Here is an 18,030-nt window from a genome sequence, read left to right on the forward strand (position 1 = left end):
AAATGAGCTTACAGTGCGCTAAGCTTACTAAAAGTCCAGTGTGACGTATGAAATGCATATGGAGATAACTACCCCTTTCTCAGGAGCTCTGGGGTGACCAGACCTGGAATATTTAATGCACTGTGGGAACCATGTTACCAGAAAGATGCTGATCAATTAGACGGAGTTCAGGGGAGAGCAACAACAATGATCAGAGGCTGCAAGGTTAGATGGGGGAGGAGAATAAGCAAATTAAGCATGTATCAGAGGGAGCAATTATTCAGAGTGATACAGGGGTGGAGGGGCGGGTGGTTAGAAGTATTAGTAAGAGAGAGGAAGGAAATGAGAGAGAAAATTTAGGCTCAATCTCGATTAAAAACTTCCCAGCAGTCAGACCTGTGCATCTCAGTAGGGTCTGAGCTCCAAACCCTACTGCTTTGCGAGGTCTTGCTAACACCCACCCTGACCCAGGGCTCGGCTGGTCTGTAGTGTCAGAGCAGCTGCATTCTGCTCCATTTCATGCATATTAGGCACCACGCTCAAGTGCCAGACAAGTTGTCATTTGTATTCCTCAGCTGGGCAAATTTGGGAAGCTTCTTTGTGGAAGGGCCTCTGCTTGCTTGGGAGGTGTGTGGCTGAGACTTTACCAATGGTAACAACCTGCAGTTCCCATCCTTAGGAACATACTTTTGTGGAAGCGCCCTGACATAAATCTGCCTTTGGCCACGTTTTTCCCACGTGAGTACTTAAAGCAGGGCACCTAACTAGATTGTTCTGCTTTTCAAAAGTGCTGAGCACCCACACAGCAGTGGCTTAAGGGGAAGCTGCAGGAGCTCAGCACTCCTGGGGGCACATGACTGTAGGGCCCTTCGTTTGAAAACTGTGGCCATTATGCACTACATCTATCTTAAATCTTAAATAGCCCCAGTCCTCCTTTCTCCTGCTATGGTGCGCAATAACCGTGCCATCGAGCTAACCATCCTGATGCAGCCAAGCATGACAGTCAGCTATCAGGCCGCATGTTCACTTGCTCTATATGTAAATATTTCATATTATGAAACAGTCCCTCAACTCTCTGGCCTAGTGTTTGGTTGAGTGCCTTCTGTTTCCAGGTAGGATGGCGTTCGTGGTGTCTGAGCTGCCATTTCTCAGTGGAGTTCTTGCCTCACTCTTCTGTCTTTAACCTTGTTTCATTTGTCCACCGGAAAGTGACATCACTGGCAAGTGATGTCAAGTGACTCCCTGAAGCTCCAAGGCAAGGCTAGTGCGCTCCAAGGCATGATTTCTGCTGGTTGGTCTCAAAAACAAAGCCCAAGCAACCTGCGCCGCTGCCAGCTTTCAGAGAGAAAAGCATTAAAAGAAAAGATGAGCTTTCAGAGCAGGACAGAGAAGGGCATCTGCATGGAGGTAAAATATTGTGCTCTATGCTTCCAGTAGATGTTCAAAGGAACGTTCAAAGGAACAGCAGCACAGTTCTCCTTAACCTTGCTCTTTGGTTGTCTGCCTGCATTTGTCCGGGCTGCCTGATTGCTTTTGCCAAGCTGGAGTGGCGTCCTCAGCCTTTCAGGGCTCAGTGCACAAAGAGACCTGAAGTCACAGAAATAAGAGATGGAAAGGGTTAGTGGTCCCCTGGAGTTCATACCTCTTTTTGGGTGGGTACCATTTCCAAAAGTATATGCTCTAATGCCTTGCCCAGGTCACTTTCAGCTGAGGTTTCCATCACTTCCCTTAGGAGACTATTTTACAGTCTCTAGACTTCATTGTTAGGCAGGGTGGATTGATTTAAATCCAGGCATTTAAATCACCAAGTGGAAAGTCTCGATTTAAATAATCAATTTTAATCAATTTTTCCATTTGTACTTCAGTTATTTTCTAAAGAAAGATGCATTCTCATTGGTTGATATAGCTATTAAATTGATTTACAACTCAGTAGAGCCTTTACACTAATTTGGTATATTGTTTTGCTACCTTGGAGGGTATGCTATACATACATTTGTTGAGCAATTATATAGCTTAATATTGTCAGATTCTTATTAATTGTATACCTTTAGTATGTTAGAAAATGGTAAATGATATGTTGCTTATTTATTAGATAATTAACTTTTTGCTTATGATTTGTGTCAAGCTGCATTAGGATGGTAACTGTAATTTAATTAAACACAAAACAGCATGTAAAATTTATTTTTATTAAACAAAATAACCTTAAATGTTTTGTTTACATAAACTTCTCTTATCAAAACATGTTCCACATTTACAACTAAATTATAAGAAGTTTGGGTTTTAACATATTTTTTATTAAACTCAGATTTCATTATAAACAAGTTTTTTTTTAAAAAAGGTATAATTTAAATAATTAAAAATCAATTTAAATAAAATAATTCTGATTTATCTATTTATTTTAAATAATTGATTTTTATCCATGTTGCTGTCAGGAAACACTTCTTGGTGTCTGTCCTAAATTGAGAAATTCGAAGCTTAACTTTCTCTCTCCTTGGGCGGCACTGTAAATAATTCTTTCTACTTGATGTTTGCACCCTTCAAAAATTTGTAGACGTTTATCCTCACTTAGCCAAGCTAAACAGATTCAGTTCTTATAAATCTCTTCTTATAAATCAATCCCTTCAGGACCAATCACTCAATTCTTCTCTCTATCTTAGTATCATAGAACCATAGTGTTAGAAGGGAGTGCAAGGGTCATCTAGTCTAACCCCTGCCAAGATGCAGGATTTGTTGTCTCTAAACCATCTAAGACAGATGGCTAGTGAGCCTCCTTTTGAAAACCTCCAGTGAAGGAGCTTCCATGACCTCCCTTGACAGTTTGTTCCATTCTCCTAGTGTTCTTACAGTTAGGAAGTTTTTCCTGAGATTTCATCTAAATCTGCTGTGCTGGAGTTCGAACCCACAGCCTCTTGTCCTGCCCCCTGTGGCAAAGGAGAACAACTTTTCTCCATCTTTTTATGGCAGCCATTCGAGTATTTGAAGACCACTATCATGTCTCCCCCCCCCCCCCCCGCAATCTCTTCTCTTCCAAACTAAACATACCCAGTTCCTTCAGCCTTTGCTCATCTGGCTTGCGTTCCAGCCCTTTGATCATCTTTGTGTCTCGCCTCTGGCTCCTTTCCAGTTTCTCTCCAGTTTTCTTTCTATATGGCGGTGACCAAAACTGGACACAGCTCTCCAGCTGAAGTCTAATCGGTGCCGAGTAGGGTGGTACTGTCACCTCCCGTGACTTGCACGCTGTGCCTCTGTTAATGCAACCCAGAATTGCATTTGGTTTTTTTGCAACAGCATCACATTGACGACTCGTGTTGAGGTTGTGATCCACAAGACGCCCAGATCCTTCTCAGCCGTGCTGCTGCCAAGCCAGTTATCCCCCATTCTGTATTTGTGCATTTGGGTTTTCTTCTCTAAGTGTAGCACCTTACATTTGTCTTTGCTGAATTTCATTTTGTTGTGTAGCCCAGTTCTCCAATTTATCAAGATCTCTTTGAATTTGAACTTTATCCTCCGAAGTGTTTGTAACCTCCCCCTCGACCCCCAGCTTTGTGTCATCTGTAAATGTGATCAGTATGCTTTCTGTTTCTACATCCAGGTAATTTAATAAAGATATTAAATAACAGCAGACGCAGAACAGATCCCTGTGGAACCCCAATGTGTTGTTATTTTTCTGGCAGTAAAGTGCCCATCGTCAGCTATCCAGGGACAGTGTCACCAGTGCTATGGGAATTGAAGTGTTCTGAGAGAATCCTGCCTCAAAAACACTCTTACTTAATACAAAATATAACTAAAATGTTGTTTGCAAAAGAGCTGTGTTGATGAGAGCTGTGAAGAGAAGGTATCTTTCCCCAGAAACTGCAAAAAGGGAAGCATCTCCTTTGTTAAGCAGATTTCTTTGCTGCCCAGGTACTGATGTGGTCTGTGACTCTTGTTTCCAGACTACTGAATACTCACCTCCTACAGTTTGGATCTGGGGAGCCATGCCTTGTACATTTGTTTCCCCACAAGTACTTGGAAATTTGGTGATGACCAGATGGTACGTGGTATGGTAGTGAAGGACAGCGATTCGTATGCTGCAGTGCTGGCCTCAGATCACTTTCCCTTCAGAGCCCTGATTAATCCTTATAACAGTGTCCAACTCACCAAAGGCTCTGATGCTTTAACACAGGCAGCTACTCATAAATGTCCCAGGCTTAAAATCCGTGATGAAAAGTGGTTCCTCATGGGATCATCTCAGCCAGCCACATGACAGGTCCAAGTCCTCTCCTCTAACCAACAGCTGGCTATAGACCTGCCACTGTAGCGGTGATATCTTAAGCAGCAGTTGTTGCCATTGTTTGGTTTAGACATTTCAGAGGCTATTTTAGTTTTCCAAGGCTAATTCTAGAAAGTATGTCCTGGAGTCCATGCAGGGGAATGAACACAGAGTTAGACATTCCTAGTCCTTTTTGGTTTGGCCACTGAATTCAGTGGAAACAGTTAGAGCTCTGTCAGACAAGTGCTCTTGGAGGCCAGAGATGGGTGAATTTAGAATTCTCTTTTGTCACGGGTGGTGTGTGTGGTGGTAGTGGGGGGGCAAGACATCCTGAGTGTGGGTTATTGTTTGTAGCCTTCGTGGGCATAAGGAATTTTTGTGTTGTTCATTTGGGTAAAGAAATTATGTTTAAGAAGCCTGTGTGTTACTTTTTGGGGTTTGACAAATTCACTTCTTGTGCATCTCAGACAATTGATTAATCTGCCGCGACAGGGAGATTTTCCTAATGTCATTCTTGGGCTAGGTCAAGCTCTCACAAGAGCAGTGGGGTCTCTCACAAAGGGTGTTGGTCCACTGGTACTTGTGACCCCCTAGTGTCACTAAAGCCTTGGGTTGGAACAGTCCTAAGAAATGACTGGATTTATTTGGTCATCAATAGTTTAGTAGTTGGCGTATGTAAATCAGTGGTGAAGGCTGGAGGCTGTATGATTGCCAAAGATTCAGAAAGGTGATTCAGCTGTCCAGAGACCAGGTTTGTGTTAGGCCATGTCTACACTAGCACTTATGGTGACAAAACTTTTGTTGCTCAGAGGTGTGGAAAAAACCACTCCCTGAGCGGCATAAGTTTTGCCGGCATAAGTGCTTGTGTGCACAGCGCTATGTCGGTGGGAGGCGCTCTCCTGCTGACATAGCTAGTGCCGCTCATTGATCTGGCTTTGTTATGTCGACAGGAGCGCTCTCTCCCGTCAGCATAACGCGACACACGGGCACTCTGACAGTGGCACGGACGTCTCAGTACGGCTATGTCACTGTAAGCTTCTGAGTATAGACCTGGGCTTAGTCTGTGGCTTGCACATAATGCAGACCCTTTAGTAATGTTGTATGAGATCTTATAAAAAATGTTTTCTGCTGGAGTATTTAGCTCTGTAGCCTTGTTCCACCATGGGAAGGAAAAGCATCCCAACCAGAAAGGTCCTCAGGATTTCTGTTCCCCTCTTTCGAGGCCCTGCATTGTGCTGAGTTTCTTTGACTTGGTAGGACTGAATGTGAGTCATATTGGAACTCATCCCCACCACTCATGCGTAAGACCTGTGGGGCATCTCATGGCATTCCCCCTCACTTAGCTTAGCACACTGTTTCTGCTGCACGTTTGGTTCCTGCCAGCCTCAGGTGTGAGGCACGTAGCCTGAAAAGTCTAAGCTGGCTATCTCCTGTTTCCCCCAAATCTCTTGTTTTCCACGGGCATCAGTTAAACCCTCTGAGTGGTTTTGAATCTGGTTTTACTCTCTTGGAGCACCAGACACTCCTTTCTTGCTGCTGACACCTCGTTTGTTGCTGGAAGTGTGGTGTTCCCTCCCCTCCTGCAGACCAGAACCAAACTTTTGGCTTCTGCTTAAAATTGAACACTGATATTGGCAATTGCTGCTGCTTTTCTTCTGCTGCAGATTTACCAGGTGTTAGGCCCTGTGGTGGTTCCCTGACCTGGGTATGGGCAGAGCCATGTTACTGTCTGGAGTGTCAAGAGGAAAAGCTGACCTCAAGAGTGAAAGTTTGGGAAAATTTCTGATGTCTGTGGAACCCCTTAAGTTCACAGACTTCTCCTCCCACCCTCGCCCCAGTCCCTCAGCCTGGTGCTGAATGCTTGAAGCTCTTGCTGCTGTTAGGAAGCCTTTAGCTGAAAACATTCCTGGGTCTGCACATTTCAACAGCCGCCCATATGGCTCAACTATTTTGCACTTCCCATCTATAGATCTCAAACCATTCTACAGAGGTAGGTGAGTGGCATTATTCCCATCTCACAGATGGGGAGGTTAGGTGACCAAAATTACGCAGTGAGTCAGTGGCAGAATTGGAAATAGAACCCAGCTCTTTACGGAGGCAGGCAGGTGTGACTGCAGTTCATGCAATATTGCTCTTGCTGCATTGGTACACACAGTCTTAAAGATAAAGACACTTTGACCACAAGTGAAATGAATTTGGTCCTAGCGAATGTTCACCCACCGCATGAAACCATCCCAGAAATCGGTACACCTGGCAGTCTGACCGGGATACAGGGAACTGGCACTGCTGCCTGCTCAGTGTGTACCTGCAGCTACGGGGACCCCTGGTGTTATGTTGCATCATATTAAAGAAGTTCTGTATTAAAATCACAAATGAGTTTGATTCCCCATAGTTTAAATTCCAGGGTATTACTAATTAAGAGGTCTCTTGCTTTTTGGTCTCTTGTTTTTACTGTTTCTCCCTCTGAGTGTGAAACTTGCAAGCTGCTAATTGTGTTAGTACATAGAAGCATAGAATATCAGGGTTGGAAGGGACCTCAGGAGGTCAGCTAGTCCAGCCCCCTGCTCAAAGCAGGACCAATCCCCAACGAAATCATCCCAGCCAAGGTTTTGTCAAGCCTGACCTTAAAAATATCTAAGGAAGGAGATTCCACCACCTCCCTAGGGAACCCATTCCAGTGTTTCATCACCCTCCTAGTGAAAATTTTTTTCCCAATATCCAACCTAAACCTCCTCCACTGCAACTTGAGACCATTAGTCCTCGTTCTGTCATCTGCTACCACTGAGAACAGCCTAGATCCATCCTCTTTGAAACCCCCTTTCAGGTAGTTGAAAGCAGCTATCAAATCCCCCCTCATTCTTCTCTTCCCCAGACTAAACAATCCCAGTTCCCTCAGCCTCTCCTCATAAGTCATGTGTTCCAGTCCCCTAATCATTTTTGTTGCCCTCTGCTGCACGTTTTCCAATTTTTCCACATCCTTCTTGTAGTGTGGGGCCCAAAACTGGACACAGTACTCCAGATGAGGCCTCACCAATGTCGAATAGAGGGGAACGATCACGTCCCTTGATCTGCTGGTAGTGCCCCTACTTATACATCCCAAAATGCCATTGGCCTTCTTGGCAACAAGGGCACACTGTTGACTCCTATCCAGCTTCTCATCCACTGTAACCCCTAGGTCCTTTTCTGCAGAACTGCTGCCGAGCCATTCAGTCCCTAATCTGAAGCGGTGCATGTGATTCTTCCGTCCTAAGTGCAGGACTCTGCACTTGTCCTTGTTGAACCTCATCAGATTTCTTTTGGCCCAATCCTCTAATTTGTCTCGGGCCCTCTGTATCCTATCCCTACCCTCCAACATATCTACCTCTCCTCCCAGTTTAATGTCGTCTGCAAACTTGCTGAGGGTGCAGTCCATGCCATCCTCCAGATCATTAATGAAGATATTGAACAAAACCGGCCTGAGTGCCGACCCTTGGGGCACTCCACTTGATACCGGCTGCCAACTAGACATGGAGCCATTGATCGCTACCCGTTGAGCCCGACAATCTAGCCAACTTTCTATCCACCTTATCGTCCATTCATCCAGCCCATCCTTCTTTAACTTACTGGCAAGAATACTGTGGGAGACCGTGTCAAAAGCTTTGCTAAAGTCAAGGAACAACACGTCCACTGCTTTCCCCTCATCCACAGAACCAGTTATCTCGTCATAGAAGGCAATTAGAGAAGGCATCCTAAGACAGAGTCTGTTCTCAAAGCAATACTTTATAACAACTACTTACACAGAGAGAGACTCAAAGCGATACTTTGTAACAACAGAAACAGCATACACAGACTCCCCGCCCTTTTGTTGTATTTATCTTTCTTTGTTAACAATTGTGATTAAAATAGAGATAGAGGATGTATGTGGATGGATGGTTGCTGTGGATAATAAATGAATGATCAGGGAGGTGCCAGCCTAAGAATCCAGTGTCCATCAGCCGAAGAAGGCATCAAGTGGAAACAACCAGAAGGCAGACTGGAATCTACCCAACAGCATCAAGGATGGGTGAACCGAAGAACAACAGGGAGCCGTCAGGAATGTGCCATCTGCTGATTGATTCAGCAACAGCATGATGAAGCAAATCCCATAGACTGGCATAGGAAGAAATTCTTATAAAAATGGACTCTAGAAACTGAGAACTTTGGGATCTGATTCTGTAAACCAACTTCCAGGAGTGTCAGATGTGCATCTGACAAGACCCAGCTCCCTCTTCGTGTCCAGGCCACCTGGCCAGTGGCCTGGCACGAGCAACAGTAAGGCTGGTAACTATGATAACAACCTTGCAGAACCTGTGTGTGTGTGTGTGTGTATGAATGAATGTGTGAATAAAGATGAGATTGAATGGAATGTTATAGCTATAACTAACTGCTTACTATGATTCTTTCTGTATTCACAATAAATGTGGTATTTTGCCTTTTCCCCTTTAATAAGATCCTGCTGGTTTTTATTTTATTGGTGTAACACTGGGTCCAGGTGCTGACCCCTCAGTAAGAACAGGTAGAAATGCAAGTGCCCTGGCCCCAGGGCCACGTGGTGTGGCAATGAGCTGCTTTGTGCTGACTAAGAGGTCCGTGGTAATACCTTGAGCGCTTTAGGGAATTAAAGTATCTCCTACCAAAGCTGGTCAAAAATGTTCTGATGGAACCTTTTCTGAGCGGGCAACCCCAGGAGGCAGCAGCCCAGGGAGTTGGGCAGCTGGAGCCAGGCTGAAAAATTTTGCATTTGTTCTCTGGAATTTTTCAGAATTTTTCCTCCTGTGAAAAATATGGGTTTTTTTGTTTGTCCCAGTGTAGAATGAAAGATTCCCCCACCCCCTGACTGAAAGTTTCTACAATAGGGAGACTGAGTTGGCTGGAAAACAGACTCTCCTACTTTGTCAAAGCCCTGCTCCTGGCAGGGGCGTGCAGCAGACTTCCCAGTGTCCACTCCTTGTTTTTCAGCCATCCACCATTCCCATAACTCCTTCCACAAAACACATCACCTGCTTCTCTTTCCCTGACTGAATGCTGTCTCCTCCCCAGTCAGCAGGTCTGGCTAGCAGTTTGGGTCAGGTGTGGGGAAAGAAAGTGATGCATTGAATCTTGGCTTTTGGGGTTGGAGGCAATTGAAAGGTTTGGCAGGATTTCTCAAATTTGCTTGACCCAGCTGTGTCAGGAGGGCTTTGGCAGAGGTCTGGAGCTCCCAGGACTGGAATATTAGGTGGGACTGGATTGAGGTACTCTGGCAAGTCTGTGTGGTTGTGCAGGACTGCAATAACTCTGCAGTGTTGTAAGAAATGACCGAGGTACATTAATAGAGCCATCTGGGGGAAATCTTTTGTGCTATTCCTTGTTTTTGCTAACTTTAGCCTTACTATTATTTATGACTGACACCATAATTGTGAGTGATGCTTTACAAAACAAGGAAATCACGAGGTGGAATCCCTGCCCAGAGGAGTTTACAGTTGACATAAATAGAACAGCAGGAGACAGCAAAATAGGTTGTCCAAAGGTGAAAACAGTACAAGCATGCAGGAATGCCTGTGAGCTGAGGTTTCAGAGTGGTAGCCGTGTTAGTCTGTATCAGCAAAAAGAACGAGGAATACCACAAGTACCTCTCATTCTTTTTGTGAGCTGAGGGTGCCACTGTTTTAATATATGCAAAATCATAGTTTGCCATGACCAATCCATACTCTGAGTCCCCAGTTTAAAAAATTGTCCCGTGGCAGTTAATCTTATTAAACAACCGAACAATGGGGATCAGATCTCTTAAATATACGAAATAATCCAGCAATCCTGTGTATTTGCCCTTTGACTGGAGAGCAGGTTTTCATGGAACTCTCCATAGTCTTCAGGAATATGCTGTTTGCTCCATCAGGCTGTGATCTCATCCATCTCCTAAACAGGAGTGGCGGAAGTGCCCTAAAAGTGTGGGGGCCACAGGCGCCCAAACCATGGCCTTGCCCCCCCCGATGCTGTGCCCCCACACTGCCCCTTCTCTCCATGCTCCTGCCCTCGCACCATCTCTTTCCCCAAGGCCCTGTTCCTGTGCCACCTCTTTCCCTCCAAGACCTCACCCCCCGCTTGCTCCCCTCTGCACCCCGACCCCTGTCACTTGTCCTTATGGCCCAGAAAAGGTGGGAGTCATGCTCCCTGGCCCGCCCTGTTCTGGCATCCCTGCTCCTAAACTAAGCCTGTTTTGGTCACTGGTTAGAGAAGACATCCAGGTGCTGCAGGAAAAGGGTGTCGGTGATTCAACATTCTTCTGAGTCAGGATTGAACTAACACCTCAGCATAGTGTTAGGAGTGCTGACAAGGACCCAGCTACTACTTGCTCGCAATCCTGGGCACCTTCCAATTTGGAAGTTACATTCTGCCTGCTGCTCCTTCCTCCCCCGCCCCCGGCTTCCTCCACTGTGGTTTTAACGGACACTCCACTCCTAAGCTGTTGTGTATCATTCAGCTGCTGTTAAACAGCTGCTGCATTTAATCTCAGAGGTGGCTGTATTTCAGTGTTGGACAAAATAACTTCTGTATATATGGTAAAAATCTTTGAGATGCTTCTGAAGGAAAGGTTTCAGAGTAGCAGCCGTGTTAGTCTGTATTCGCAAAAAGAAAAGGAGGACTTGTGGCACCTTAGAGACTAACAAATTTCTTTGAGCATAAGCTTTCATGAGCTACAGCTCACTTCATCGGATGTATTCAGTGGAAAATACAGTGGGGTGATTTATATACATAGAGAACATGAAACAATGGGTGTTACCATACACACTGTAACCAGAGTGATCACTTAAGGTGAGCTATTACCAGCAGGAGAGCGGGGGGAGGGGAACCTTTTGTAGTGATAATCAAGGTGGACCATTTCCAGTAGTTGACAAGAACATCTGAGTAACAGTGCGGGGTGGGGTGGGGGATAAACTGGGGAAATAGTTTTATTTTGTGTAATGACCCATCCACTCCCAGTCTCTATTCAAGCCTAAGTTAATTGTATCCAGTTTGCAAATTAATTCCAATTCAGCAGTCTCGTTGGAGTCTGTTTTTTAAGTTTTTTTGCTGAAGAATTGCCACTTTTAGGTCTGTAATCACGTGACCAGAGAGATTGAAGTGTTCTCCAATTGGTTTTTGAATGTTATAATTCTTGACGTCTGATTTGTGTCCATTTATTCTTTTACGTAGAGACTGTCCAGTTTGACCAATGTACGTGGCAGAGGGGCATTGCTGGCACATGATGGCATGTATCACATTGGTAGATGTGCAGGTGAACGAGCCTCTGATAGTGTGGCTGATGTGATTAGGCCCTATGATGGTGTCCCCTGAATAGATATGTGGACAGAGTTGGCAACAGGCTTTGTTGCAAGGATAGGTTCCTGGGTTAGAATCATAGAATCATAGAATATCAGGGTTGGAAGGGACCCCAGAAGGTCATCTAGTCCAACTCCCTGCTCAAAGCAGGACCAATTCCCAGTTAAATCATCCCAGCCAGGGCTTTGTCAAGCCTGACCTTAGTTAGGTTAGTGGTTCTGTTGTGTGGTGTTTGGTTGCTGGTGAGTATTTGCTTCAGGTTGGGGGGCTGTCTGTAAGCAAGGACTGGCCTGTCTCCCAAGATCTGTGAGAGTGATGGATCGTCCTTCAGGATAGGTTGTAGATCCTTGATGATGCGTTGGAGAGGTTTTAGTTGGGGGCTGAAGGTGATGGCTAGTGGCGTTCTGTTATTTTCTTTGTTGGGCCTGTCCTGTAGTAGGTGACTCTGGGTACTCTTCTGGCTCTGGCAATCTGTTTCTTCACTTCAGCAGGTGGGTATTGTAGTTGTAAGAATGCTTGATAGAGATCTTGTAGGTGTTTGTCTCTGTCTAAGGGGTTGGAGCAAATGGGGTTGTATTGTAGAGCTTGGCTCTAGACAATGGATTGTGTGGTGTGGTCTGGATGAAAGCTGGAGGCATGTAGGTAGGAATAGCGGTCAGTAGGTTTCCGGTATAGGGTGGTGGTTATGTGACCATCACTTATTAGCACCGTAGTGTCCAGGAAGTGGATCTCTTGTGTGGACTGGTCCAGGCTGAAGTTGATGGTGGGATGGAAATTGTTGAAATCATGGTGGAATTCCTCAAGGACTTCTTTTCCATGGGTCCAGATGATGAAGATGTCATCAATGTAGCGCAAGTAGAGTAGGGGCGTTAGGGGACAAGAGCTGAGGAAGCGTTGTTCTAAGTCAGCCATAAAAATGTTGGCATACTGTGGGGCCACGCGGGTACCCATAGCAGTGCCGCTGATTTGAAGGTATACATTGTCCCCAAACGTGAAATAGTTATGGGTGAGGACAAAGTTCAGCCACCAGGTTAGCCGTGACATTATTGGGGATACTGTTCCTGATGGCTTGTAGTCCATCTTTGTGTGGAATGTTGGTGTAGAGGGCTTCTATATCCATAGTGGCCAGGATGGTGTTTTCAGGAAGATCACCGACGGATTGTAGTTTCCTCAGGAAGTCAGTGGTGTCTCGAAGATAGCTGGGAGTGCTGGTAGCGTAGGGCCTGAGGAGGGAGTCTACATAGCCAGACAGTCCTGCTGTCAGGGTGCCAACGCCTGAGATGATGGGGCGCCCAGGATTTCCAGGTTTATGGATCTTGGGTAGCAGATAGAATATCCCAGGTCAGGGCTCCAGGGGTGTGTCTGTGCGAATTTGTTCTTGTGTTTTTTCAGGGAGTTTCTTGAGCAAATGCTGTAGTTTCTTTTGGTAACCCTCAGTGGGATCAGAGGGTAATGGCTTGTAGAAAGTGGTGTTGGAGAGCTGCCGAGCAGCCTCTTGTTCATATTCCGACCTATTCATGATGACGACAGCACCTCCTTTGTCAGCCTTTTTGATTATGAAGGAAAGGTGCTATATGAAATGTGAGATCCCTCTATCTGATTCTGATTTAAGGAGTTCCACCAGAGTAAATGTAGAGTAACTCTACTGATGTCTGTGAAATTATTTTGGATTTACATCAGTGGAATTGAGATTAGATTCTGACATATTCTGTCACTACACAGTGCTACACGTAGAGCAACCATTCTAGCCACAACAGTCATAGTCTAGAAAGGTCTTTCGAAAAAAGTAGCATTTTATCTTCTGTTAGGACCATACATGCTGTATCACTGCCTCTCCTGCTTCCTGGCCGCCCGGATCAGTGTTTTAGGTGCCACAGGAAATAGGGCAGAGAGCCCTGGTTTTGTTCTTATGGTGGTAAGATATAATGTGCCTTAATGCAAAATTAAGGTTTTGTCTCTTTAATTTGCATCTGCCTAGTGCATTTTCCTTGTCAACATATGTCTGCTCTCGGTGCCAAAGGTTTAAGCTAAACCTAAAAATGTTTAATGAGGTTCAGAATTGTGGTGAAATTCTTCAGCCTTCCCCCCCACTTCCCAGTGAATGTGAGCCTTAAGGACGAACTAAGCACATTCCTGTTTGTTTTTCCGTAGTGATTTTGGCTTTCAGAGGGAGATTATGGGTGTCACAGGAATTCTTGTTTGTCGTGCTATATATGGCATTTCTCCTGAGCTGTTCTGATTTAGTTCCTCCTGTTTGTGATGGGAGCCCCTTTTTTCCACTTGTCATACTGTGCAGACACACATTTCCACCAGGCACATGGATCAGGCTGATCACTTCAAGAAGCAAGCTGAAACTGCTCTGAAACAAATCCCAGTGGCTACAGTATTCTGGCTGTCTGCTGCTGTGAAGTTCTTGTGAGTTAGTGTTGTAACAGAGGCTAAGAGTCCTGTGGCACTTTATATACTAACAGACGTATTGGAGCATAAGCTTTTGTGGGTGAATACCCACTTCATCAGATGCATATACGTCTGTTGTAACAGAGGTGCTGTTTTATGCAGCTACCGGCATACGCTTTTGGGTCTCTTGCCCAGTGGTGTAAATCAGTGGTGTGGCCTCATCTGGAATACTGTCTGCACTAGCAGTGATGGTTTGGCCAACGGGGCCCTGGCCAATTGGGGGGCCCCCCCGGAAAAATGGGCAAGCCCCAACACGCTCAGCTTCCTGCTTCCAGGCTTAAATCAATGTTTAACTAAGAGAGACGAGGGTGAGACTTAATAGCGGGTAGATTATCCCATGTCTGCTCCTGTGGGGTTCTTACACGTTCCTCTGAAGCATCTGGTGCTGACCACTGTCCGAGATGGGTTACTGGGCTAGATGGACCATGGGTCTGTCCAGTTTGGCAGTTTCTATATTTCTGTGACTCCTGTTGACTGGCTGAGTGTGTGGTGTTTAGCTCAAGTTCTGCTCTCACTGTTGATCTGTCCTGAATGGATGGTACCAAGAATACACTAGAAAAAGGCTGGCGAATATTAGGGACCGCCCCACTGTGTGATTTCGGTTGTGCACAGTGCTCTCCCATGGGAAGTGGTGTATGGGAGAAAAGGTGGTCTTGTGGTTGTAGTAGAATACTAGAAGTTGGGACACCTGGGTTCCATTCCCAGGTCTGTTACAGACTGGCTGTGACCTTGGACACCTCTTTGTGCCTCAGTTTACTCATTGGTAAAATGGGGATAATAATTCTGACCCACCTTGCATTATTATGTGTATTACCGTGGAGCCCCATCAAGGAGCCTCAGTCATGGATCAGGCCCTCATTGTGCTAGGGGCTGTACAAATAGAGAACAAAGAGGCAGTCCCTCCCCCAAGGGACTAGGAGTGTTTTGGGCTCTCTGAAGGGCAAAGTGTGTGGTGCTGGTCACAGCTAGACTGGGAGTGCTAAGAGAGCTGGGGAGCAGTCCTGCACTGGCCCCAGAGATACTCTTAAGACCTAGTAAGTTTCCCTTCCCTTCTCTGATTCAATAATAAGATGCTTTGGCCAATTCTGGAAACTTCATGTCCTCAGGTAAGTAAATAATCTGTCCCTCGTTGGCAGGGACTAGTGACCCTTCAAGGTGAAGGAAAGGGTTTGTTTCCATGCTAGTCTGTTACACAGGAGCTTTCCTGGTGGGGTGGCTACAGTTACTGCTTTGAACTGCAGAATGTTCTTCAAATAAAGTCTGAGACAATGAAATCAAGTGCTTGGGAGATGGAGCGGCCTTGTCTCTTGCTCACCCTTTGGGGGTCAGACGCCTCTGTAATCCGCTAACTCAGTGCAACTGTGTTCCTAGAGGAAGCTTTTATTTTCTTCCTCTTGGTGCTCTGAATGCCAGTTTACCCGAGCAACACCCTGGATTGCAGGGGAGGCTGCGAGTTTCCAAGCCTTGGCAGGTCTGTCGGAATGCTGCTGGCAGGAAGGTGTGCTCTGGAGGGTTGGCCTATGCGGGCAGCTTCAGTGAGGGAGAAAGAAGCTTTCAATGGCTATTGGCAAAGCTCTGGGTAATTTGCTTAAACTTTGATTGTAGGTTAATCCTGGATTAACAGAGGGCAAAAACAGCATCGGGTGGGGTGCAGAGGGGGGTCAGGGTCTTGTAGGGAGGGGCAGGCTCTCTCCCCTCAGCAGAGCCCTAACACTCCTCCCCCCCATTTTTTTCCCCTTGTTCTTTTCTTTGCAGGACTCCTGAAGCTCCATGCTCCAGGCGTGCTTGACGGAGGATAGCAGGAAGCTCAGCCCAGCTTTCAAGTGTCACTGTGACTGACTGTAGGGAGGGAGGAGTTGCCAGCTAGTCCAGGGAGGCCGCCTGAGCACTTGCACTGACTGCCAGGATGCAAGCCGAGGTTTAGAGATCCAGCTCCTGTGCAGCTCTCCTTTGTGTCCACCCCGGGGAGGGGAAGTGCAAACACACCGCTTCCTCTTGGAGGGCTTTCAAGCAGCTCCAAGGGAAGCAGTTAACTTGCAGAGCACCAGGGGATGTGGAGTGAGGGACTCTCCCTCTGACAATGAGCATCCATGTTCTCAAAGTTCACCGAGCACCTGGAAGAATGTAAGTGGCAAAGACCGGAGACCACATGGAAGAAAGGAATGCAGAAGGGATTTCTCCCTGCAACCGCTGTGACAGGATTGTACAGTGCCGTGGATATGGTGACACAGATGGCGTGTGGATCTGCCTTTTCCTCCCATTTCTTCTGCTTGATATTTGATCTCGGTCCTTCGGGGCTGCTGGTTTCTGGTGGTAATGGGCACTAAATATTCACTGGTGTTTATCTCTTCCGTTGGGCAGCTTTGAACGATCTCTGTGGGGAGGACACAACAGCCATAGACAGCTTTCTGGAACAACCTGTTGGTTCCCGGTACTGGGAGGAGCCCAGTTTAGAGATTGCTGCTTGGAATGAGGACAGCTGAAACTAAGTCATCAGTAAATTATCCCCTTACTGGCCCCCCACGGCCCTGGATTCATGAACACAGGAGGCAAAAGGGAGGACGTTATCCAGGTAATTAGTTTCTGAGCATGGACTCGGTGACAGACAAAATAACTTCGTAATAATTCCCACTGTGAGTGTGCCTGAGAAGCCGTCCAGCCTTCCTCTGTACTATGAATTGCTGGGGTGTAAAGGCTCAGGTGGGGTCACACCCCACTGACTTAATACAGGACTGAACAGTAGTGCTGCTCTGGGGGACAGACAGATTTCCCGACTTAACCTCCCAAGGCTTCTGTCTTCTCCCAAAAAGCAGTGTGGACACAGAGCTGATTGGCTAACTCAGACCTTTAAGGTGGCTATCTGGATGGCTATACCTCCGGGGCTCTTAATTTAATTGTCTGCCTTTACCTTTGAAACCACGCAGGCAGAGCCGAGAGAGCATTGTACGGGTATCTTTGGGCCTCCTATGAAACCGTGTGTGGGTGGAAAGAGGCTGCAAAGGTTCTAAGCCCAATGAACGACGATTCTGTTGCTGCTGCTCACACGGTCCCTGTGTGGCCGTTTGCTGGGCTGAGGGCATAGGAGCGGGAGCCTCTCTCACCCACGGTACAATGCACTTTACTTATTAGCTGGTTTGCATGGTGGGAGTTTTTCTGGAAAAATTGCTGACTCCCAATTCATGGGAAAGACCCCCAGTGTTTGAGGCCTGGGAAGACCATCAAACCACTCGGGGAGAAACCCAGAGAAGAGGGGTGGTTATGGAGCAGAACCCTCTATCTCCAGAAGGGGTGGCAGAGCCCCAGAAAGCAGCCAGGATCCAGGTATAAGACAAGTTTGCACCATTCATGTTCTCTGAGGCTGTGGCCTGGTGACAGACCGTTTGAGGTGGTGCAGGTGATGCCCTCTGGAGGCAGGGATCCTCACGCCTCTCTTCTATACACGCCTGGGCTTTCTTCCCAGCGCCTTGGGGCTCCTGTGTCTGGAACCGAGACGTCGAAGAAGAGCAGTCTGTATTCCCTTCCCTGCAGCAGCCATGGCGGAGCACCTGGAGCTGCTGGCGGAGATGCCAGCAGTGGCCAGGATGAGCACCCAGGAGCGGCTGAAGCATGCACAGAAGCGCCGGACGCAGCAGTTGAAGAAATGGGCACAGTTTGAAAAGGAGGCCCAGAGCAAGAAGACGAGAGCAGAAAAGAGGAGAAAGAACAGCAGCAAGGAGAAGCGAGTGCTGTTTCCGGAGAGCATCAAGCTGCTGGAGGCAGCATCTCGCAATGATGTGGAGGAAGGTAGGAAGGGCCAGGTACCCCCAGACTGAGTGTAAGAGATGGGGGTGCGGGCTGTAGGGTGGGGCATTGGCACTATGCGTGAGGGGTGCAGGATGGTGGCGGGGGATTGCAGGTGCCCCCATAAGACTTGGGAGGCTTAATTTTTAAAAATATCTTCAAGCAGAAATTGTTGTTCAGAAATGCCACAATGGAATCTGAAGGCCTCTTGGGTTGAACTCTGTAGGTTGTGTGTGGTGAGCAGC

General features: G+C 46.7%; 1 protein-coding gene across 4 annotated transcripts in view; it reads left to right on the forward strand.

The window, feature by feature from the left end:
• The window catches only part of PPP1R16A (protein phosphatase 1 regulatory subunit 16A), an 83,154-nt gene that overhangs the window by 5,092 nt on the left and 60,032 nt on the right, over positions 1 to 18,030 (forward strand). Inside the window, exons 2-4 of one of the 4 annotated variants that reach the window (XM_084621901.1) lie at positions 15,761 to 16,129; positions 16,367 to 16,577; positions 17,466 to 17,788. In XM_084621901.1, the coding sequence (XP_084478027.1) occupies positions 17,539 to 17,788 (250 nt within the window). In that variant the 5' untranslated portion in view covers positions 15,761 to 16,129; positions 16,367 to 16,577; positions 17,466 to 17,538. Of the gene's footprint in view, positions 1 to 15,760; positions 17,789 to 18,030 lie in introns of all 4 variants that reach the window. The other 3 variants (XM_084621899.1, XM_084621900.1, XM_084621903.1) reach the window with 3 other exon arrangements.

The sequence above is a fragment of the Lepidochelys olivacea genome, assembly GCF_965140295.1.
Source record: "Lepidochelys olivacea isolate rLepOli2 genome assembly, chromosome: 2".
Classification (NCBI taxonomy): Eukaryota; Metazoa; Chordata; order Testudines; family Cheloniidae; genus Lepidochelys; species Lepidochelys olivacea.